Here is a 25,872-nt window from a genome sequence, read left to right as displayed (position 1 = left end):
GACCAAACTAGTCATAAGGATACTGCTCATTTGACTCTTTTCAAATCAAGCTTATGTAAATAGTTATGCATATGAGTACACAAGGACATAATTTGAGCTCTCCCTTCTTTTTCCCTTTTTTGATTTTGTATTGGTCAGCCATGGACGCTTTATATCATGGAGCAGCACAACATGTTTGGCCACTGGGGAATAAACAGATCACCAGACGTACACATTTTGTCTTGTATTTCAAAGGAACCCATTCCAATTTTCTGTGTTAAAAGAGTGCACAGCAGTTTTGTTGGCTGGGACCTATGTAGTTCAGGAGGTTTGCACTTGGCAGCGTTTCCAATCAACCACCTCTTACACAATGTGCATAAACTGCTCTGTTAGCCTGCCCCAAGCATTCCCGGCCTAGACCCCTTCCATCCTTTTCAGCATGCATGGCACCAACTTTGCATTTAGCTTCATTCACTCTATCCCTGCATGTCAGTGCATTTTTTTTAAAGTAATGTGTGTTAACTAACTTATCCCTCAAACCTTAGGTTCTTCTTTCAGTGTACTGTGGTATATGAAATGCTGGTAAGGACAAGGGCATGAAAACATTTATCTTCCAATTAGATCTCAAAGGTTATTTTTTAAAGCGCAACAGTTTTTAGAAAAAAAAAAGTGTCAGCTTCCATTTGTTATTATAACAGATGTTCCCTTGTGTCCTTGTGCTGGATCTTGCTGCATCCTTAAGTGAGAAGTCACATCAAAGTGTGATCCATTACAGCCTAGTGAATAGTTTCTAATTGTTTCAGTGTCATATAGGTGCTCCAGGGCATATCCAGTTAGTGTGTAAGCATGCTTATCAAAGTACTGCCTGTGGGAGCTGTAGTAATTTGGAGAGGCTGCTGAATGGTCTCCTTGGGTTTGATGAGGGGACATGTCTGAATGCAGATAGTCTTTAGCAAGTACCAAACTAGATTTTGATATTCGGTCAGAACTGGGGCTGCTTATTCTCGATAGTGTTGTGGGGCTGTTGTCATAGTCATTTTCATGTGGGCTCATAATCTTTCCATCTCGCTGTTGGATGTGCTCACAGGGAGGAGTGTTGGCAACTGTCGGGACACGGCAGACATCCCCTGCCAACTGCTGCTGAGGGTAGTTTGCAAAACAGATAGCATGCTTCTTCCCTGTGCCATTAATGGAGACCAGTGAGTCGGGAGTGGTTTTCCGCAGCTGTAATCTGTTTTCTTCTTCTTTAATCATTTGCTGTGTGGCTCTTATTAGTGTTTCGATTTTGCTGGGCTCATGTGGACTGCTCTGATATTGCTCAGTACGGTATCGGTCACCTGATTCACTGGCAGAGCCAGGATCAGGTGAGCTAACGACACTGTCCTCATCCCAGTGTCCTCTTCCTAGGAAAGAGAGAAAGGAGAAAAGCACTGAGGTTTAAGGAGGCAAGTGATCTTGAAGAACACGTAATGCGTACCTTATTTTACAGATAGAAAACCAAGAACAGACAATAGACTCGTAACAATCACCAAAAATTACCATTGTATACCTGCTGCCTTTCAGTGGCAAACTCTGGTTTCCACTGTTTCCACATGAAACAAGTAACACAGCTGGAAAAATACAAAGACATCTAAGCCCCTCAACACAGACATCCAGTGCTACCTGATAAATTCTAGAGCAACCAAGAACCTGCATAAGCCCAAGAGGTATGGCACCAACTCTATGGGTACTCTGTCTTCTGAAGCAGTTAGAGGTCATGCAGGGTACCCCAGGGCACGACAAAGTGCCTTCACTGCCAGTATTCAGACCCCTGACTCCTTACCACCTCTTTGCATCAACAAGGTCTAACGAATTGAGGCCAATAGTAAAAAACAAAAATCTCAGGGAATTAAAAATGTGCAGCATTCTAGAATGTGTTCCTAGGTCTTTCCAGGAGCTGAAACACAGACAACACTGAGAAATAGCTTGTGGTCATGTAGTGACTTTATGCAGGTTACACAACAATAAATAACCACAAGTAATGAAACAATTCTTCAGCAGCACAAGAACCCATAGCTGTTACACAGAGTTAGCTATAGAAATGCGATGTCATATCCCAATGCATAAATATTTGCTTTTGGAACGGGAAAATGTAACTACATTTTTACTTCTCTTTAAAGTATAAGGCCCATAGACATATTAGAGAAGGTGTTCAGCTTGCAAGTAAGTGAAAGGACAGAATCAGACCTTTCAGTCCTCACTAGGAAGTGAATGACCCCAAAACTTGAATGGTCAGCTAAGGCTGCATTATGATCTGCTGAAATACATGCCTGCAGGGCGGGCCTGTCGGACTTGCACACCTTACTTAATGATGCATTTGCCTCAACACATACTCTTTGAGGATGAGCTCCTTTGGGTCAGTTGACAGTACTCCTCAAAGGAAACTCATTTTCAGATTAGCACAAGAAGTTACCCCTGTTCTATGCTGGGTCAGGTCATACAGATCTGTTAGGGTGGCAGACCACTACCACTGTGTTGCAGAGTTCAAAACAAAAATCAGTGATGGACTTTTATAATAAACATATCCTGCCATTTTCTGGGGGAAGTACTGCACTATGCAGTATCATGGGCATGAATTTATCCTTCACATCTTCTTAAGATCTGGACTCAAAATGCCAGGGCTTAGAGGTAGAAGGGACCTCCAGTCACTGGAGCGCATGGTACATCCAGCACTCCTTGATGCACTGGGAAGTTGGTCAGCTGCAGTTCTGAACCACATGTTGAGTATATCTCACTGCATAAACCATACTCCCCGCACTGTCCCAGACTCCCTGAGTGTGACCAGAAACACATGAGTTCATATGCATTATCTACTGGTCAGATAATTGTCATTATTGAAAGGTGACCCCAAGCGGGAACTAACAGAAGATAATTAAAAGAACTGAAAAAGAAGAAAATATTTTCTGCCTGAAGAAGCTTCTCTGACAGCAATGTTCACATATTATTGTCAAAAAGAGTTTAATTTGTGACAGGACAAGACTTGAAACCTAAATTAAAACTGCACATTTGGAAGGGAAGCTGAGATACTACTCTCCTCGACTGAGACCCACATCAGGTTTTTCTCCCAGAGCTACATGCAGACTGAAAGCCTACTGAAAAATTTAAGACTTGACACAATAAAGCAAATAACTGCAGTACCTGGAATTACAGCAAAACCAAGTAACAAACTAAACCCAAATTATACGATCCCTTTGCATTGATTATCCTTGATAAACCTATGGAATAAATGTCTAACTCTTTTGCATTTGCACCTTGGCATGATATTGCTATGCTTAGCAAGAATTATCATGCATAAAATTTGCCAGTAAAATTATCATACTTCACTAAGTTCTCTGTTTTTGAGAAGAAAAAGCTAGAAAACCACCAGTAAGACAGAAGTACAGAACTCACACAAGGAAGGAAGCATGTTCTCACAAGAAAAGTGGAGAATAGTCCTCATCAGCAAAATTTAGGGCTCCTTTCCTTTCCTGTTTTTCCTCTGACAGCATTTCCTATAACTAGCTGTTTGATTATTTTTTGTATTCTCTACATAATTTTCCTCAGATTGGGGTAAAATGGCACTGTTCTTTTTTATTTACAAAGCCTCATTCTGCAAGTCAATGGACTAGTACTAATGTGATTCATTTTTATGAGTTCTTTAGAGGCAACTTGTGTTTTGATAAACTATTTTACTAGAAAACTTTTTTACTTTTTTGATGCTGCGTCTATCCTTAAAACTTGAACTGTGACTTTTGGGTCAGTTACTGTCTTCCAAGATTCAGTCTACAACTTTTAAATCAAGCACCTTCGGACTTTTCCAAACCCAAGATCAGGCTTTGACTGTGATTTATTTATTAGCTTCAGCCTCTGAAAATGTGCTTAATGCACTGATTTTCCAACCTGTCAGACAGGTCAAACAAAACTTCAGTCTTGGTGCTGAAAGGATGGAGAGATTCCAGTTGGTTAAAAATTACAGCTGAGGATAAATGTCTGAAACCAATAGCAAATGTTAATTTGAATTGCCAATTTTAAATAAAAACAAATATAAAATCTTACAGAATCTACTAATAGCCAGTAGAGGAAAAAGTCACTTAAAGAACAATATTTTAATATCTCACTTGGATTTAGCTCTAATTTTTTGCTAAACATATGCCATCCAAAGTAGTTTGATCTTAAGTCAAGTAAAAAACACATTTCTATCAAGGGGGTTATTTTGTTTATAATTTTATGATCATCCTTAAAATCTCATTAGTCAGGTACTTCCACCTTAATGAATATACCACAAAATTGTATTTTGTTGCATATAGCCAGATTGTAAAGCTCAGCTTGAATCTCAACTATTCCTCATCTTCACAGAGACAAGAATACAGATCAAATGCATCTCTCATTTTCCATTTTTCACATAAAAAGCTGCATGTATATGTCATAGTGCTCTATCTGAGATGGTGTCTCTTCTGCAAATCCTTGCTATATCTCTTACCATGAATCCTGTGCACTGATGTTATGTGGGGCATACTGTTTTCATACACTTCTCTGCTCTCAGGGGACGACTTAGTCAGAGGCAATGCTGAACGAGAACCCCACCAGCTCTCCCTTCCCGGCTGCGGCGTGCCAAGGAAATACCGGCCAGCTTCACACCTGCCTCCTTCACAGGCCTGAGTGTGGAAGTGCCTGTCATCGGTCAGCCTGGAGTGCTCTAGTGCAAAGCCGTAGCAGAGCGTGCTGCGGTCTGAGTACTGTCTGTAGGCACAGGAGACATCGTGGTGCTGGGAGCTTGGTCTCTCTGCAGGCTCCAGGAGCTGGGGAGAAGCCGTATCGGTCAGAGGGCTCCCACCCCACTGGCTCTCGTGGTCAGACTCAGATCTTTCAGTGTGAAATCCGGAATACTGCAAAACAGGAGAAGCCGCATGGAAATTACTACACCTGCATGAAATCTGCAAGTGACTGCACTGCAAAGGCAGTGTGTGTGTGTGATAGGGTGTTTTCTGTGAGCGTGCCCACATGTCTGCACCTTCTGATTGGACTCCTGGTCCTTTCCTGTACAACACTCTGTAATGAGCTCACAGATGACAGGACAGACCTCATGAAAGTCTAAAACATCCCATATCGATCCTTAATAACCATCTACTTTATGATGTGCAATATTAGGCTCAGCAACATCAATGCTGCAATTCAATATTTTTTTAATATGTCCAGGTTTTTCTTGTTGCTTTGATAGCTAGTGCTTTTGCTCAGCAATGGTGCTCCAACGCACTTCAGCAAAGCGCTTCCAAAAGGGGCTGAAATAACACTGCTCCTGGAGCATTCTTACATGTCAAATTGAAACCGGGTGTATTTCAAGGTTGGTTTTTTTTTTTTAAGGGTTCACTCTCTTTTTCTCATATTTTATTTGTTGATAGTTTTGTTTTTCTTACCTGGAATTGTATCTTTGAACTTCTTTCCTCCTACTAGTAGGAAAAAGAAAGCCTTGTGTCGATCCTGGACTACCAACACTTCTACAGGATAAAGCTCAGAGGTGATGGCAGACAGGCAAGAAGCTAAAAATTAAAGCTCTGATGCAATTTGGAAACAAGGAAAATCTAAGGAAAAACTATTTGCTAGAAAATGTGACCGCTAGCCAAAGCAGGCAGAGTGGGCATTTGGCACCCTCACTTAAGCAGGGCCCTCCCAACACAGGATAAGCAACTAGCAGGCAGTTAGAAGATTGTCCAGAATAGGTGCATGGGCATTTGTTTAGAGAGAAGTAAGAGTTAGGTTAAATCTCACAGATTTCTATATATTATTAATGAATGTTTCAGACTTTCAAATAATTTTTGGGAAAGGAAAAAAAAAAAGCTTATTAAACCTCCTAGGATTTACCTATTTCATTTTTAAATCTTTTTATTTATTGGAACTGTCAAACTTCACGGAACATCTTTAAATCAATTTCATCCATGATTATGCACTGGGATGAGACCAAAGCTGTACATGCTCACCTCCTCAGCACTGCACACTCATGCCACAAATCAATGTATTACAACAGGAAACTTTGGAATTCTACCATTTCTTCACTCACCTTCCAGATGCCCACTCTCTATTTTCTTTTAATAGGTCTAACATAAGCTTACCTGCCTTTTCATTAGATTAAGTTGCTATGAAACTCCTCATTATCAACCAGGACCAAAGTTTTATGCACTTCCCAACTGAAAGTACTGACCAGATGTTTGACTTGCAGAAACTTAAACCATCTGTGCAACATCAATAGTGGTTTTGGCATTTAATTGGGTATTTTTTCAGTATTGCAGTTTATGTTTGTGAATACTGTTTGTTAACACGATAGGTTATTTAAAGGAAACAAAGAAAAGGTCATGGCTTTGAGGAAGTCAATTATATTCTGTTATTAGTTGTCAGAAGAATACCCATAGGCAAAAAGCCTACCAGTAGATACGAAGAGGTCAGGAAGTTAGTGCCGACATACACATCACAAGGTTTTAGAGATTAAAGGATAAATATGATTTTTTATGAAGGTAAGATAGTTACAGAGCCACAAAAGTGTTCTTTTAAATTCCAGTAACTTGGTATACATTAACTAGGAACATTATTCAGTCATCACAGTCTTATGTGATCAACTGGAGTACCTAACTCTTCTAGTATCCTTTCAGATATAATGTCTACAAAGTGGTTAGTCACAAAAATATATTCTAAATAACAGCTGAAGTACTGTAAACTTTTGGGGAAAAAATGTATAGATAAAATTAAGTTTCCAATGAAAATAATAGAAATTATTAACAAGACTATTAACAATTACTAAATTTTAGCTGAAATGAAAATAGACAAAAGGAAAAATACTTTTGTATCTGTTCCTAATTTTAGAATTAATTTTAGTGGTCTTTTTGGACTTGGTTTTTATAAACTAGCCTTTTTAATTTTAAAAGTTAAGCAGAAATATTATACAGTATAAGCCTAAATACAAGCATAGAAAAGTCAAAATTTCATTTATTTTCTTATTAAAAACAAACCTCACAGAATATATTTCTTTCATGAGGAGGACAAGGAAAATTAATTTCCAATAATATTATTAAAAAAATTTTTGAACAATTTATTATGATAATAAATGCCATAGAATCTTTCAGACAGAAAACTCTTCATTTCCTGTAGCTCTACTAGATATTCTTCTATTAGTTCTCTTTTTCTAAGGACATTTCAGGGTCCAGCATCTCTTCTCTTGAAAGGAATCTCTTCATTTAACTGAAAACCTGCTCAATTAGTTTTTGCTTTTATCTTGAACCTAATCACAAAAGACTCAGTTGCACAGGCCTTCGTGCATTTTTCTTAGGGAAATGGAAATACTCTCAAAGCATGTGTCTTTAGTGTATCAGGAATGCACCATGTGATGTCACATAACCATGTAGTCAAGACCAACTTTACTTAATGCATCTTCTTTGTAGTTGATGTGAATTATAATTATTTGAGATCTGACCTGCAGCAGCTGCTACAGGCGATGGGCAGAATTAAATAAGTGAATAGTTTGTGGCCCACCTTGTCTGCCAACAGACATAGTTTGATATGAATACTTGCTCTTAAGGTACAACATAAGAAGACACAGGGTAAAAATTATGTCTAATTCCCTTTAAAGTTAGCCACACCTCTATTTAGAGACATGAGGCTGCCTCCACCACTGCAGTCCTACTGCTGCCTCTTCTGGAAATCGAATGTTGACAGACTTCAAATATGGGCATGTGTGACATGTTGATGGGGAGAGAAACGAAAGGATGATCAAAGATATTGCTTTACTGGAAAGGGAGTGGAAACATTATCTCTCAAGTCAGAATTAGGCTCCCATATGTGATGAAAGACCATAAAAAATGGAATCAGATTTAATGAAAATTACGGCAAATTAAAATCAGTGATTTTTTTTTTCCCAAGCCCAGTCATGCCTCAGCAGAAATGTTTTCCTTTCTATTAATTTTTGCCTTCTGACTTCTACCAGGATCTAGAAGACAAAAGTAATTTATTACTTTCTGGTTTTTGACAAAGTTTAACCAGCAGACGGTGAAAAAGAACTTCAGAAAGGCAACACCTGAAATCCCTTTAGGTGGTTCCTGAATTGTCTTCTGGCATATACAACAATATTATACAAAATATAAATTAAGTGGTACTCCAGTTGGTTCCTGGAAACTGAATTGCCACTCTGAAAATTAGAAATGTCTTCCAGAGTGTTAATTCAGTGTGCCATTGCAGTGAGAGCACGCTAGTGGAATTAGCACTGACATAGAAAGAGGCTATAGGCCTCCACTGATCCTGTTTTCATTCCAGGAAAAACTTCAGGAGGGCTGAAGGGGCAAGGAAATAGGAAAATATAAATTCCATGTCTAAAAAAAGCTTACTCTATGAGAGCCTGTGGAAGTGTATTAGGCCAGTAGACAATTTAATATTTCTCAGGTGATTTTCTTTTTCTGACTTTCCATTCCTACAGGTGTCTCACTGGCCTGAGGACTCATCCTGTCATACACAGCAACATCAGCCTGCTACACATACCATGCCAGATGTTCAAACAATTGATGTTATAGATATATAATTTTCTGGCAGCCTACTCAGGTTTTTATTATTATAAACATTAAATATACAGAAAAACCCTCACAGAGTCGTCTTTTCCATGAAAAACTTTCACTCCATCAGCATTAGCAGCTTTCCTCTGGTGTTTTAACCATGAGAAAAAAAAAAAAAAAAAATCACAGATGCGGGCTGCATTGTACTAAGAACATATGCATGCTTTTAAATCACTTTTATCTTACTTTTTACTAATGTAATCCTGAAATGTAAAATATGTTCTTTTCGCATTTACTATTATAGGCAGAACAGATGGTGAAAGGCTTAGATTAAAGTAATACAGCATGTCCATTAAAATAACCCCCACTGCTGGTGACTCTTCACCAGACCAAGAGTTATGTTTACTATAAAAAGAGTGGTTCGCTTTGCTTTTGAATACACCAGAAGCTGCCAAAGCTTTAGGCTACAGGAAGAAATAAAAAACCAAACCAAACCAAACCAAAAAACACACACACACAAAACCCAACCAAAAAAAAAAACCAAAAAAACAAAAAACAAAACCAAAAACCAGGCTGGCTAGAATTCAGCCTCATTCAGTTATCTTTATCCCACTGGGTGATATGCCCAAATGGAGGTGGATTGTAAAATTAATTCAGATTATTCATTTAAAGGAAATATAAAATCAATATACCTCTGAAATCAGGTGTATTAATATGCACCGATTTCCAAAAATTTGTGAATGCTGTATACACACCAAAGCCTCCATCCAACGGCTCTTGGGTACATCGTTACTTGTATGTGTGCATTCTTTACTATATACATATAATCTTCATCCAAGAACTAAGTTGATATAAGAAGCAACAAACAATTTCCTAGATCTGACCATAAAACATTTCCACTAGGGGCAGACAATGGGCAATTTAAAATATTTTCTTTAGACAATCATAATTAATGGGACATTATATTCCAAAGCAGTTCAGATGATCACAATTAAAATGCTTTTCCAATCCTGTTGCTATTTCCTGTCTACAGAATAAATTATGTCTAGGGGCTAGTTTTGGGGAACACAAAATAAATGAGGTCTGGGGCTAGGTTTTGGGATCCACTACTCTTATTATTATTATAATCATTATTATTACTATTATCAACTCATAATTTTCTTTTATTGCTAATAGCTGTCAAACCTTCATCTCACAGGTTTTTCTCCCACCACCTCTTTCAGCTCTGCACCCCTCTGGTAGGACAGGACTTAAAAAAGCACTGTTCAAAGTGTCTGGGCAAATCCTACAGTTTTATCGTGAATTTTGGGTTGCTTTCCTCTTGCTTGCCCTTCCCCTGCCTAAGGCTGGTTTCACAGAACCAACTAGTCCACTGTACTAACATCAGACAGTGTTAATCAGATGCTGACGATTCCTTCCAGTTTAATGAACTCAGTTTTATTTTAACAATGTACAAGAGTCATATTATGCTGTGCCTGCTTTTGCATAAGACTTGAGGGAAAAAAAAAACCAAAACATTTACACTATCTTAGATAACCGAAACATTGACTTTTTGCCCTAGTAGTAAAAATTCAGCTGAAATTAATTAGAATCATTTTCATACAGTTCATATCTCATGTAGCTATCCTAGGTGCATGGAGCTTGCAAGGGAGAGGTTTCTCAGTTAGCACCCAGGAAAGCATATGATTTCTTTTTCTCTTCAAGAGAGAAGTAAGTGGTAAGAGGAAAAGAGAAAAGGAAAGGGAAAAAAGAAAGAAATTATGTACATTTAAAATCTCCTAGATGCCCTTTAGTTCAGGAAGTGCTTCACTCACTGCCATTATTTTGCTAATGAACTTCCTGCTTTCTTTCTCCACCACAACCCAGCTCCTGTGTAAGCCAAAACCCGTGACCTCACTTTTCAGCCATGGCTCTTAAGTCACACTCTAATTCTCCTCAGCTGACTGGCAAATTACATGGGCAGGAGACTGAAGGACACAGGCTGTACCACCTGCTCCATGATCCTCACAACAGCTTCTCTTAGTCTTTCAACAGTTTATTCAGTGGTGGAGAAGGATGAGAGGGAGGCAAAGACAAAATTGCCAGCATTAGTTGTGGTGATGGGCTGCAATGAAAGGTATGACCATTTTTTAAGATACTGGCAACTACCACTGCTGCTTCTTTTCGAGTGATGAAGTCTGTGACTTTACTACCAGACAGCTGATAATGAGGATGCAAAACGAAACTTGAGACAGACCACCCTGATCTTCCAGACAGCAGTCCCTGATAAACCAGTGGCCACAACACTGCACTGCTAGTTCAGGGGTTTTTTTCTGGTGGCAGAAAAAGTAAGCAGGTAACAATGAAAGTCACACTTTCAGAAATCAGATTGATGTGGAAGGATAACAGGTCTTGAGATGGGATTGTCCTGATAGCATATGAATACTTGGAAAGAACTGTATAAGGGGAGAGGAAGTGTAGTTTCAGTAAGTCAAAGGTAACTTAAAAATCTAATTTTGAATTATTTGCAGGTATCTTCCCCAATTCTTTGCAAAAGTTTGATTACAATTGTTTGGTGCAGTGAATTCAAGAAAAAGGCTTTTTTAACAACACACAGAAATGTCTATGAAAAAATGTGGTATAACAGCCTCTGACAAAATTAGATTCTTAAAATTAGGAATGTGAATTCATATCTAGGTGCTCTGTTAAATATTCCCACTGCCAAAAGCAGATGTCATTTAATTTAAATCCTTACCCTTGGTACTTTTGAGGGGAAAAAAGAAAGAAAACAAGGAAGTGATGTTGACATTTGGGCTCACATTATGCACTCTTAGAGGTCAATTTAGAAAACATTGTACCTGCAGAGAAACTGTAGTCATTAAGGCCATTTTCAGTTAAATATTGACCTGGGCACTTTAAAAATACATAGCTCTTCAATGTTACAAAGTGAATGCATACATTTATATCCACTGTGTGGAAGCATGAGGGCAGTAAGACTGGTATCATTAGTAAACGTCATGGTTATATTAACAAACAGATTTATTTGAGCTAAAGCTTTGACAATGTAAGTATGCAAATGCTGTGGCACTGCCTGCAGAACTCAGTTGCACAAATGTATTGGGTAAGCTTCACTTCACAGACCCAATTGAGTTTGGTCCATTCTCCAGGCAGAGAGACATGTTCCTTAGACATTAGGCTTGAAAATGAAATCTGGGAAATTAAAGTCTACTGATGCCAGTGACCACCTCTTAGTGTTTCCTTCCTTTCAAAGCTTTGTACACAGAAAAGCTTTCTTATTCCAGTCAGCAAGTTAGCTGGCTGCTTTCCCTCTTCAAAACTCACTCCTCTTGACTAAGATTTCAGTATTAAACTGCTGTCAAACATCTGGCAGCTTTTAGATATGTTGGAATTAATAAAGAGTAAGTAAGAAAAAGCAAGCTTTCTCAAATGGCAAGACTCACAGTCATCTCAAACCAAGTATTTCAAAACCAACATTTTCATTTGGTCCTTCTGTCCGCTCCTCATTAACTCTGAGCTCTGTGTTGCTATTGTTGTTGATGATGATTTATTATGCATGCTGAAACATAAATGTTTCCAGATTTTTAGAAATAGTTTAAGGAAACATATTCCTGCCTCAAGATCTTATAACCTGCTGTCCTTTATTCCCTTTAAGTAACATGTTCTTTGGCCCATTCTAGTTACTTGTGCAAAATAGAAGTCAAAATCAAGATATACAATAAGACTTCTTTTTTCAAAGACAGCTACCTGTGGATATGGTGATGTCCTTGATTTTGACTTTGTGCTTGAGAGGCGAGATTTGCTTCCCTTTCTGTTATCCGTTATGGTTGGAGTTGAATTTGCATATGAGAATGCCGGCTTGGTAGCAGTGACCTGATCCAGGGAGAGCTGTAGTCCTTTATATTCAGTATCCCTATATAAAAGGCAAAAGTGAAAAACAAACTCACTTCATATCTTAATGGGAAACATTCCTTCCTTCTAAGTGGGGGGTGGAAACAAAAGATATTTTTCAAGAAAAAGAATAAAACAATTCAGGGCAAGCCAGTATATCCCCCTAATACATTTGTGGAGTATAGCTTACTAAACAATGGCAGCATTTTTATACAGAAAATATGATTGCTTTTTGCATCCAGCTGTTATCATCCTGATCTACTTTCTGCAGTAATAAAAAGCCAATGGGATGGATATTTCTGAGATCTATATTACAGTTCTACATTAGTCACATAGCTAAGCAGTAAATAGGATACATTTTCCTAAAAACTCTTTAACCATACAACTGCAAGCTTACCACATATGTATGTGTGTGTGTGTTTTCACATGTGTGTGTGTGGGGTGCACATAACAGCCTACACAGCTGACTAGCTAAATTGAATTACATACTTTTTTTAATGGAAAACACTTGATCTTTAAGGTCATATTTTTCATTGGTTTTGAGGTTTTGGGCAATTGGTGTAAATTTTTGATTTTTTGTTTCTTCTGTGAGTCTTGTGTTTATTCCCCCATTCAGAATTTTTTATACCAGTTTATCAGTTAGAGAAAACAGCTAAATAAATACAAATCTTGTGATTGAAATATTTTGTCCATCTCTCACAAAACACTAGAGGTTTTCTCTGAGGGGCTTGTGAAGTTCAATTAGATTCTTCAAACTTTCTAATGAATACCTAAAAGTAAGGGAAACTGGCATCATTCCTAATGTCTTACTAACCATAATGTGGGCATATGCATTGGACTGCACCCCTCTGTACACATCTGCATGTCTGCTGATACACGGGGGAGTAAGAAATGAGCTCTCCAGCTTTCATGTAGTCATACGGAACCTATTCTGACAATGATTTATTGAAAGAGAGCAAAGCAAGAGCTTCTTCCTGACCTACCTACCTGGAGGAAAAGAGGGAGGATTCATGATTTTTCTCTTCCTTTGTGTTACCAGTAGAGAAACAGGAGAACAAGGGAAGAATAATGCTTCTTCTATGCAGTCAAAGATGTAACATTCATTCACACATTACCCCATACTCCATCTAAACTTAAAGATTCATATTTAATGAATTATATTAATAATAAATAATTTACCCAGCTTTAACAACAATATTTTGCTCTATATTCACACACATATTGATGTGTAAACCATAAGAGTCTAACATTTTTTTTAAAAAGGAGCTGCATGACAACCTGAGCATATCATAACTTAGTACACTGAAATGTTTCCAGATAAAAGTCAGGGACAGAAGGATAAACTTGATAACTCACTGAAATAAGTGAAATAGGATGAATCTTTGATCAGGCTCAGATAAACCTGCAGAACACACAAATTAATTCATCCCAGTTCCAAAATAAATTTTTTTTCATCTGATAAGCAGCAAACTTGTTGGTTGAAGAGGTTTGGAATTTTTTGGCAATGTAGACTATGTGTAAATGTAACACGAGGTGAATCCCTGACATTAGAACTGCACTGACTACACTGTTCCCAATTCAAAGCAGACAGAGCCTGGTCAAGTATAAATAATGCTTTGTAACGCAAAATTAGTTCTTAATGAGGTAATTTCTTCAAATTTTGGCTTTGAGATAGGTCTCTGCTATAATACCTTCATTTCAAATATCCTGTCTGTAGTGAAAGCATCTGAATATGGGGATTTGCTTTGGTCTATTTGACAGGTACAGCTCATCCACATATTTTGAAAGCAGTAATCTTTTCTGTGATTACTCCCAGAATTTTCATCCAGACACTTTGTCTTGACATGCAAAGCATCTGTCTCAATAATTGATTCCTACCAAATTTTCTTTATGTTATACAAAACATCAGAAACAAAGGATGTCCAATAATCTTCATATTTAACCACTCCAATAGCATGAGATTTTATCAATAGTCCTGAAAAAACTATCAGTCTCATCCTGATATACACATTCTCCCTGACTATTTAATTATAAGAAGAGGAGGGTCCTGCAGTCTCAGTGCCAGATGCGGAAAATATTGCCTCCAGAAACTAAAATTAATCAAAACTAAATAGATAAGTTGTTCACAGACCTGGAAGTATGAGGAGGTTTTCTTTCGGTTTTGAGCCTACCAACCCTTTTACCTCCCTTTTTTCTGAAGAACCCATAGCTCTGTTCTTCTGCCATTACCTCCCCATCTCTGGTGTGTGCCACCTTGTAACAGTCTGCTGCTGTCTCCTGCCACTGAAAGAGCTTTAAAAAACTGGACTAAATACCACCCTGGTATTCAGACTACAGACTGTCACTCTAACACTGCTTGTCTGCTGTTACAATCTGTGTAAGGGCCGAGCATTCAAATCATAGAGAGCACACTACAATGCTTCTAGGTCATGGCAACTAAATTAAAACCCAGACAAACCAGACTGACCAAAACCTTGCATGCATTCCAATGTTACTTTTCTAGGTCCTTGGTATCATGATGGTGAGGAGTCACCATGCCAGAACAACACACGTTAGGATAAACATCACAAGCTGGTATTTACAGCCAGTTGCTTAGACAGTAGCATCGTCAAACAAAGGATAATAAGAAAAATACCTAAAGTTCTTGCTGCCAAATGAAAAGTTCCTTAGAAAAAGAACACATCTGTGCTCTCTTTCCAGATGAAACACCTTGACTTTTTAGCTTCACCGAGTCATGATTCAATACCTTCTCAACTCTGTCCTAGCACAGCTGCCCTTCAGAATAACCAAGAGAGACACCAGAACATCATCAGTAAACGGCCAAGATAAATACCAGAAGTTAAAAAAAAAAAAAAAAAAAAAGGTAAGAAAAGAAAACACGGAGAAAGAGTCTCAATGTCAAATGCAAAATATGTTCCACCAAAAAATGGAAATGCTTGAGTATATCCATATGCACTGTGAGGCAAGATACTAGAGAAAGTAGGGCTCCCAGTGATACGCAAACAACAGATGGAGATTCTGCCAGCTTTCTGTAGGAATTTATAAAACTTCCACCAACCATGGAACTGTAATCTCCAGATTCCTATTTGCAAACACCTGAATCATCTATTACACAGTCCTAGCCCCACAGCAGTACTGCATCTTGTTTTCTACATGTAATTAAAAAAAAAGGTGGTGGATATGATCCTCTTCCTCCAGGATCCTCACCTTCAGGATCCCACAGGGATCCATACAGTCTACATCTATCTACATGAGACTGCTGAGAGAGAGAGTGATATGGCATATGTTCAATTGCTAACAGTATGTTGCTGACAATCTACTATTTATCTCATTTTCTGATGCAACTATCATCACTATAAAACATCAGAATAACTACAGGAAATTAGTTCTTAAATGAAGAACAGATGAATCAAACTGAATCCAGACAAGACCAAAGTGATGCTTCTTTGGAAAGGGAAACACATTGAAGACCTCCACCTTTTCATGATGGGAAACAGCCATTCTTTCCACAGTTGGATGGAAATTCTAGGTCCTCTTTGACTCCTCAAAAAACTTGGAGGCATATGCTTTTGGTAGCATATGGTTAAAAAAATGTATTATTTTTCCTCTATCTTGTCTCCCCCATTCCCCATATGAGAGTCTGGCCAGTATGGTCAATGTACCAGGCACCTACAGGCTGGATTACCATGCTTCACTGTAAGCAAAAATAAATCAGAAGACAAAGGGTAAAATCCTCTTGATACAATATGCTGGTTCCCATTTTCTTCTCAGATCTAACTCCCAGAAGCGTTTCCCCTCTATGCCATGTGTCTGGCTCTTCCAATGCCCCTTATGAAGCTTGGCCTAATCTTGAAAGTACTTATTGGTGTACCACACGTGCACCATGAAAAACCAAGGATCGATGGCTGTACCAACTGCATTTCTCTGCAATGAAGCATCTGAAAGCTGAGTACAAAGCATTTTTTACTAAAGGAATCTAGCTACACTGAGCTGCAAAGGTGGTGACAGACAAAGGCTGAAGCAGCAAAATGTTTGGAAGAGGAAGCCACTCTGCTTGCACGTGACCTGGATGCTGGATGGACCTGCAACACTTGTGTGAAGAGCTGTCACAATTCAGCTTTAGAAGACACTTTCTGCCTACTACCATGCCAAAATATAGTATACGAAACATAGCAACAACAGTCTGTCTAATAAAAGTTTGAGGAAGAGATAACAAATCATTAGCAGACACAAAAAAAAAGAACAATAAGGGAGTGCCAGAGCACCACAAAACCTGAATTCTAAGCAAACAGCAGAGCTTGCACAACTACAGCGACTAAGCATGTGGTTAGAGCTCACCATGACACTGAAAAAATACAAGTTTTTTTATGTGGCCTTCTTGAAGGAAAAAATATGAAAAAGGGGTGAATTAGCATTGCTAGAAATAACGTTGGGAAAGAATGGAAATAGTGATAGAGGCCCAGTGGAAACAGTATGGCCCAAGACAAACCAAAACAGTAGATACAGACAAGTTGGGCCTTTTCATAATTTTGTTTCTTCTGTTAATAGGGTGATATTTGGTACCACTATCACCAAAATCTGAAAACTAAAGTGAGACTAGACATTAACATTACAAAGCTAAAGGTACAAATAGCTTTCAAGGTGTTGAGACTCCCTACTTAAAGACAGTCTTGGCTATGAAACAAAAGAGAACTTAAGCCGTGAAAAATGCTTTCAAATAGAAAGAGCAGCTAAATAGCATGCATCCAGAGGATCAAGTAAAATAAAGGCATCCATTAGCAATGAATAAACATCCAGATTCATCCCAAAAGTATTTAAGTGGGACAACCAGGCTCAAGAACACAGATTTTATATGTCCACAGCCATAAGCAGCATAACCTTCAAAACAAGAAGAAAACATTCTGAAAATAAGAGAAAAATGCTCAACCCATGGAAAATTCTGCAAAAGCCATATGAAAAAGCATCTTTTTACATTAATACCACTACATGCCAGAAAGGAAAAAGAAGCTACTCCTGAAGTGACTGAGAAGACACAGATAAACAAAATTTGCCAACAAAGAGGCAAATATTTAGAGTGTATTTAATTCCTTCAAAAGACACTAAATTTAGACACCTTAAAGAAGATTAACAGACATTCAGTTTTCATACATGGAGTTATAGCATTGGATTAGAAATGCTTTTCAGTTCATTGTCTCCAGCAGCTGTCAAAAGATCACTATAGAGCTGAAACTCTTATTTTTAGGTATCTTTCAACTGAACAATATGTAGTGATCATACTGTCACTGAAAATCACAGCAAATAATGAATAAAAAGGTATTATGGGAGCACCTAAACCTGATAAACACTGGATCTACACCTATGTCATTCTTTACTTATATTAAAGTAGTTCATGAAGAACAAGTTGAAAGTAAAAGCATTAGGTGATCTTACTGGAGTAGGTTCCTACATCATTTATACAATCATTCACATGACTGAAGCAAAGCAGAAAATATTGTTCATACAAAACAAAACAAGGTTTAATTATAATTGGTTACACTATTATTTCAATTGAATACATGATATATGTTCTTAATTTCCTCCAGTATTACATGGAAAATCCATTAAAAGGGTCATACACACTCCAAATTTCTTTTAGCTAAAAATCAGAAAAATTAGATTTGTCAGATTTTCTGCCAGTCTAGCAATAGAAATTGAGATGAAACCAAAGGTGTCAATGTCATTAATTTTCAGTCTATTTTGCTGAGTTATTGCAGTTCAGTTAAAAACAGACATGAAGGTGATAAAAGTCTGGCACTTCCTCATGCATGTCTGACCACAATCCTGCAATATATCATTCTTCTACTTTTAAACAATGCCTGCAACTTTTAACATTTCCTCACTCCAGCTCATGCAATGCTAACAGAGCACCATTCAGCAGATGAATGACAAGAGAACAGATTCTGGCTGTTTGTCATCTTCATGGCTTTCTAAATCAGCAGATGGTACAACAAAACAGACAGTTTCCTCATCTGCTGTGTCCTCTGTTCATGTACAATGTGTCTCAGAAATGTTTACAAAGGCCTCGGTCTGCTCACGAGATTTGTCAGGAGGAGCATATGCAATCCCTTTAGCATCCTCCAGAACCAGTCAAAATAAGTAGGTCTCACTCAGCTCATACAGGAAGCCAAATTTCAGAACAAAATGAGAAAAAAGCTGTTGAACCTCACTGCTTGTTATGAAACTATGCTGACATTCAGTTGTGCAACCTCAGAGATACTCCCTGCCTCAGCTGTTCTATCAGTTATTGGGATGATGTTAGCAACCATCCTTTCTAAAACTCCTTGAGTGAATAGCCCCATATAGGCCTTACCCACTGGTCACCAAAGTAATTAGAAAGACCCTCCAGAAATCTTTCAAGTGGTTGCTTATTATTAGTACACTAAATGGTTAAACCATGCATCTACTTGGAGAAGTATGAGTACTGTATAATTGGATCCCTTCATTAAGTTCCAGGCACCCATTTATCTCCGTAAATAGCACAAGCAACAGTAGCTGTTTATATGTCTTGTTGAGTCAAAGTTTACAGTTTCTCCAGCCATGAGATTCACTTACATGATACCCTGTTTCTATATTTGCTTTTAAACATGAAGCAATCCAAATCAGGAAGGTTCATTAAATTATTTGATGCATTCAGAAAAATTGAAACACAAATTTTCCTGTGCAGGTCATGTAACACAAATGTCTGAGGGTATCCTCTAGAAAACTGCTGTCAGATAAATTCTATATATTCCCTGATTGGTTTCTCATCTCAGAATGCAATCATCTAACTACCAGTCAAAGTTAAATAAAACATCCTGGCCTCTAAATAATCATGGTGTGAAAGATTTTTCAGCAGCCTGAAGGTACAGTTTTTCATTTTAAACCACGTGCCTAGCCATCTTTGGCTCCAAAAAAGAGAGCTCTGTACACTGTATTTACCTTTATTTATTAGACTTGCTAGATGAAAATATGCACCAGGAACTTATTACTGTTTGTGAATAAAATGCCTAAGATATCCCAGGCTAATTACATATAAATAAAATTACAATTTTTAGTTACAGATAGCACTGAAAAAAAATACTTTAATTAATGAAACATGATGGCCTAAGTTCAATTCTGTAACATTTATTTATATTGCTAGTACTTGCTTTCAAATGCAAGATACTTAGGAGAACAACTGCCTAATGTCATGTTTAATGTATATTCAGTTCTTGCCAAATTAAAAGGAGAAATATATTTGACAGAAGTTTGTAAATGTTTGTATATGTTGGAATATGTTATATGTTAGAATCTGCCTCACAATAAGGAAATTGTTTTAGAGGGATATGGCCTCAGAGCCTGAAATGTTTTTTTGTTTGGTTGGGTTTTTTTATTCTCAACTAGTTGAGAATACTTTACCTGAAGGCATGCTAAACCCTGAAAAATTCCATGTATCACATTCATACTGTCAGCTTTTACTAAATTATTATGGTGACTTTGTAATCATTTGGGGGTTTTATTACTTTAAATTCAATGGTATATTCAAAATAATATTTCTTAATGAACAAAAGGCCTGTAAAATGAGACTTTAAAAACTCTAATTTTCTTTTCTTCCAGCTACTCCCTTTCAACCAGGCCATTAAAACCAATGTCACCTCAGTGCATCAGCAAGTGCATGCAGCCAACGCCCCTTTAAGAATTAGTGTCATGCAAACATAAGATCTCTCATATCCCTGTAGAATGGTTTCCATTTTGCAGAAAGCCAAACTGACAGCAATGCAACAGACTGCTGTTATAAAGGGTAGATTTTCCCATCTCAGAATTCTTAACATTTTTCTGTGTTAAAAAATATGCCTTGAACATCACTGACACCTGCAAGACACCGGTCTGGTAGCCAAGTGACCTGGATTCAATTCCCAACCCTCCAAAAGTCTACTAGTGCCACAGAAGACGAATCGTGTATCCTGGGATTTTAGCAAGCATTTGGCACTTGCCTGAGCTTACCACCGAGGCAGCCAAGGGAACTTTTAATTTAGCCCAGCACTGATCACTTCTGAGAATCCCTTCTTTAACTTTCACAGAATCACAGAGTCAACTAGGTTGGAAAAGACCTCTGAGATCATTGAGTCCAGCCTGTGACTGAACACCACCTTGTCAACTTGACCACAGCATTAAGTGCCACATCCAGTCTTTTCTTAAACACCTTCAGGGGTTCTGACTCCACCACCTCCCTGGGCAGCCCATTCCAATGCCCAATCACCCTTTCCTAATGTCCAACCTAAACCTCCCCTGGTGCAGCTTAAGACTGTGTCCTCTTATCCTATTGCTGGTTGCCTAGAAGAAGAGACTGGCCCCCACCTGGCTACAACCTCCTTTCAAGTAGTTGTAGAGAGTGATAAGGTCACTCCTGAGCTGCCTTCTCTCCAGGATCAACAACCCCAGCTCACTTACCTGCTCCTCATTTTGCATTCGCTGTATTATTAGCTCTGAAGAGGAAGATAACAATATGCTATTGTAGGTAACACTTATTTTGTGAAATATCTTTGTGTGTCTTGCCTATTGAACTTCAGCTTTCTGTTGGAAGGAGCAACCTCCTGCTATGATATCAGTACATGATAGCTGATGTTGAACTAACTCTGAGCTGCATGCCATCTGCAAATCACCACAGATAACAAAAAATACATTTCCCAAGGGCAGTACCCATGTCACTACTGATGCAAAACATGCTTTTATTATTTCAGAATCTCCATGTATTCATCGCAAACATTTTTAACTATGTCCTATACCATTTATCCTTGATTAAACCTCTGCTGGATAGTTAATCATTAATGATTTCTTTACAGTTGCTGTTCAAACAGCTCATTCATGCCAATGACATATAAAATTTCACAGACATGTTCTTTAATTGGATTCATTTATTTCTAATCTACTTAAGTCTTCACTACTGTAATGCTTGACTAAATAGACATTAAACTCACTTATTTAAACTGCTAAAATAAATTTGAGATGTATTTTATGAATAAAAATATTTGACTGAATACATGTAATACCATTGTTATTGTGTACTTAACTGAGCAGAAAATATTGGAAATAGCACACTAGATAGCTCTTTGATATGCTTGGACAAAAGGATTTGAGAGGACCCTGATGATTTTTTGGCAGAGATTAAAAATTAACAGGTTTCTAAAGACTAAGAATTTCTACAGCGCATTAAGGTATGTAATAAGGAGAACCAACAGGAGCTCCTCATGACTTTCATGGGTATTAGATGTTGTCATTTTAAATTCAAGCACTGTTTTAGAGATGAAGGCCTTATACTAGTTCTGTCTCCTCACAGCAAGGGCTAAAACCAGCTAAGATGCTTTCAAGATTTGACTAATCTGTTTTGTAAAGTAACTGAAAAGTTGGCACAAAATTGGATAAAAGTCCTATATCTAGATGTTTCGTAGCCACAAAACACAATGATGCAGCTATGGACTCCAAGTTATCAGGGAGATATACAACACTCCACTCTATTGGGCTTAAGTATGGTCTTAAAAGCCTAGTTTAGAATTGTGTTTCTAAAACTAGTGTTCTTAAACTCTGTTTTGGTGAAGAATCCTCTAACCTCTATGATTCTGCACTTACAGTGAGAAATTTCACAAAAGTAAGAAGCATCACATTACAGAGTGGTCACTGATATAACGCAGACTGCCCTGTGTGTAAGAAAATGCACATCACGGCATAACTATGTAGTAAATGATTATAAAGATAAGGATTATACCTCATACAATACATAAACCCCTCATGCACTGACATTTCAAATATTGTATATTCTGACCATCTTATCCGAAAACCTGAAAAACCTTAGAGTGGGACAGCAAAGATGATGGGCTTAGAACAGTCTCAATATGAGAAACAATTAAGGACTCTCAAGCTGAAAAAGAGGAAGAACAAAATAAGATCGGTAAATTATGAGCAACATAGAGAAAATTATTAGAAAGCAGTTTTTCAATTCTTCTTCTAACAGAAGAAATAGGGCCTGTGAAAAGAACAAAAAAGGTGGCACTTCCACAAAAAAAAAAAAAAAAAAAAAAAAGCCTTTCTTACCACATTTACTTAATCTTGACAAAAGCTCACATGGTTTCTAAAAATAAACACGTAAATTTGTGGAGGAAAAAAAAACAAAACACAAAACTAATACTCTCAAAGATCTCATCTCTTTCTAGGAAATCATTTGAACTTCTCAAAGACTGGGAGAAAGTACTGGGGCAGTATTGCTGCATGTTTCTCCTATTTTTTAACTCTTTCCAAAGTATTTTCCATAGTCAGTACCGGTATGTGTCTGATTCTGTATAGCTGTTCTTATGTTACACTCTATACCACAGTAGTTAAGCAATTTCATACTTCAGTTCCTTTGAAACTGTGAAGAGTGGTCTTGATGATTTACTGTTATTACTTTTAATAATTTACTCTAAAACTTAAATTAGTGATATTTCAGGTTTTATCAACTCCTCTATGTTCACCATAATTAAAGCTCTGTTGTGAAAATGTTCCTAAGATCCTAAGGTTAATACTTTAAAAATTAGTTAGCTTTTCTGTGATGACTTTCTAAATAAGCTTATGAGATCTGGGAATAATTTATTTGAGACAAACATTTGTGCTTGAAAAATTATTTACTATTCATTCTATTTGTTCCTCTTTGGAAATTTTCTGTCTACATGCCTTATAATGTACTTGCCCATCATTTCAGCCTGCTTTTTCTGATCAACTGCCCCTTACAGTGAAGGGGCATGTTGAGCACAAAAGGATTCATGAACTCTTTCTAGTGAGGACATCCCATTTACAATAGATCCCTTTCTCTTTCATCAGATTAGTCCTTCCTTGTCATAAGACTTCCACTTTCCTTAGGAGAAACAATATTTCTCTAAAACAAGAGTCTTTCTGATTCACTTGTCCAAAGTTCCTCAGGTTTGGCTAAGGGAGAGCACTTTGCCTCTAAGGGCCATCATGTGCCATTATCTGCCCACATACCAAAAAAGCATGATGTAATACTTAATAACTACTTTTCAGCTGAGCCTTCTTTTGCTTAAATTTTAAAGGTAAGGGGAGGAAGACAGGGGAAGACTCTCTTTGGCTTTTTGGGGAGAATGGCTTTTTGGTTTTTTTACAAATTAATATACCTGTTTTCTCATTTCATTTTTTGTACCAGAGTAGACTGCTTTTTAGCTCCTTCACACCCACAGCAAAATCTCTACTGCAGCCAAATCCCACCCACATTACTTGCCACTTGGATCTAAGTCTCTGTTCATATCGGCTTGGTCATCCAGCTTTGATAGACATACAATGCACAAAGTTTTATGTTGATAAAACAGGAAACAAACAGCAGGAAAGGACAATATCATGAGGCCATAAGGTAATACACCATTCTCCATTTTATTTGATTCTTTCCTAGTAATCACTGATCCTGCCTCCTCAAAGTGTAGATTATACATGGTTATATTTACTATGTAGATCCATTAAATGTTAAAATTGATATAGGGTAACTTGTTTTACCACCTAGACTCTCTGGGCCACAGAATAAGTTAAACCCTCATCTACTGCACAGCTGCTGCTTGCCCCACACCTTCTATCAAATTCAAAAGACTTTTTTAATGGTCAGGATAGCAACAATTCATCATTAAGACACACAGTTCAAAAAATGCATGCCCATGTTAAAACCCAGCTTACGAAACTGAAGAATGAGTCTCCAGTGGGTCAAATGATTATAGGTAGTAAAGTAGTTAATAGGAATATCTAAAATTTCTCAATAAATAAATAGAAATAGCTTAGTAAAACACAGCGACATCTAGCTTTCATCTTCTTTAGAAATCTAAATCTATTATCTGCCTAGTACCTTGGACATTGCTTTGACTAGGACAGGCAGGGGCCTTAGCTGGCTTTAGAATCATAGAATTAACTGGGTTGGAAGAGACCTCCAAGATCATCAAGTCCAACCCTTGATCCAACCCCACTGTGATTACTAGATCATGGCACTCAGTGCCACATCCAGCCTCACCTTAAAAACCTCCAGGGATGGTGAATCCACCACCTCTCTGGGCAGGCCATTCCAATGCCTGATCACTCTCTCTGTAAAGAACTTCTTTCTAATATCCAACTTAAACCTCCCCTGACAGAGCTTAAGCCCATGCCCTCTTGTCCTACTGCTGATTGCCTGGGAGAAGAGACCGACCCCCACCTGGCTACAACCTCCTCTCAGGTAGCTGTAGAGAGTGATGAGGTCACCCCTGAGCCTCCTCTTCTCCAGACTAAACGACCCCAATCATTCTGTTGTCACTGCTTCACATGCATATTCATCAAGGGTTTCAGTTTCTGAATGCTTAGAAGTGTCTCTGACCAAGTAGAGACACTTTTATTGTTCCCACAAAAATGTCCACAGCATTCATGTAGATCAACTCCACTGCCAACCTACAACTATCTTTGGACCAACACTGCAACTAGTCTGCAGCTGAAGCAACTTAACACTTGATTTGGTTTGTGCAATAAGTCCACTACATCACAATGTGTGAAATTTACCGTGCTTATGGTGATCACTTCTGTAGCACACACAGAGCAACTCCAGAGTATAACACCTGTGCAAATGGTGCTGTGCACCTTCTGCCTTATTGCTTTCTTGAGCTCACTAGATGTCACCATGCAAGCCCTAATTGCATGTTCCCGTGTTACACAGTTATAATCACACAGGCAGGCAGTTTTCTTTGGACTGAAGCCATGTCCCCACCCCCACTGCAGTTTTTTACAGACCAGAAAGCACCAGGGAGTCTGATTATCTTTTGGAAGGTGAAAATTTTTCTTTTACTCTCCTGCAAGCAGCTTAGGATCAACAGAATTATTTTGGGGAACACTGTTCAGAAGTTTGGCTGCAAATGGGAGGATGCTATCAAGCTATTTACCTCCAAACGCAGCCTCTATTTGAGCAAATACTCTATTGAGTATTTCTACTCGTGAAGCAGTCATTAAAAGTTATTATTTTGTTCTGTGTACAAAATAGTCTTTGGAAACAACAAGAGAAAAATATCATGCAATGCCTTTGGGTGGATTTTAGCTAACCAGGGATTAAGTCAGAGGGAGAGAGTTTTCTATAGCAGCAGCCCAGGCTATGAGCTGCAAACCATAGTACAGAGATGATCAAAGCAACAGGCTACTTGGGAACAGGCTGCTGTCAGGGCATGTTCGCTTCCTCACTGACAGCACAGATGTAAGAACATTGAATATTGGATGGGTTTAAAGGTCTTCACACTAAGTTATGTCAAAATATCTGCACAATGCTAGGGATATAGCCAAACTTTAATTAGTCAGGCATTTGAGTTTCCATAGTTGCACTGAAACTTCTGCAGATAATAGGTTTTATTTTCAACATTGCTGCCCCCAAGATTTATACACACTGGTCTGTAGCTGAAAAACTATGGCTGTTCTTTATTAG

General features: G+C 37.9%; 1 protein-coding gene across 1 annotated transcript in view; it reads right to left on the bottom strand.

Moving 5' to 3' along the window:
* Positions 1-553: 553 nt before the first annotated feature.
* The window catches only part of SIM1 (SIM bHLH transcription factor 1), a 47,391-nt gene continuing 22,072 nt past the window's right edge, over positions 554-25,872 (bottom strand). Inside the window, exons 9-11 of the mRNA XM_050316544.1 lie at positions 12,270-12,435; positions 4,478-4,883; positions 554-1,382 (exon numbers count right to left, since the gene is read on the bottom strand). Coding sequence (XP_050172501.1) covers positions 652-1,382; positions 4,478-4,883; positions 12,270-12,435 — 1,303 coding nt within the window. The 3' untranslated portion in view covers positions 554-651. The remainder of the gene's footprint in view (positions 1,383-4,477; positions 4,884-12,269; positions 12,436-25,872) is intronic.

This window comes from Myiozetetes cayanensis, unplaced genomic scaffold (assembly GCF_022539395.1).
Source record: "Myiozetetes cayanensis isolate MyiCay16 unplaced genomic scaffold, myiCay2020 scf2-11, whole genome shotgun sequence".
Lineage (NCBI taxonomy): Eukaryota > Metazoa > Chordata > Aves > Passeriformes > Tyrannidae > Myiozetetes > Myiozetetes cayanensis.
The sequence above is the reverse complement of the archived record's forward strand: the minus strand, read 5'-3'. Positions and strand labels throughout refer to the sequence as shown.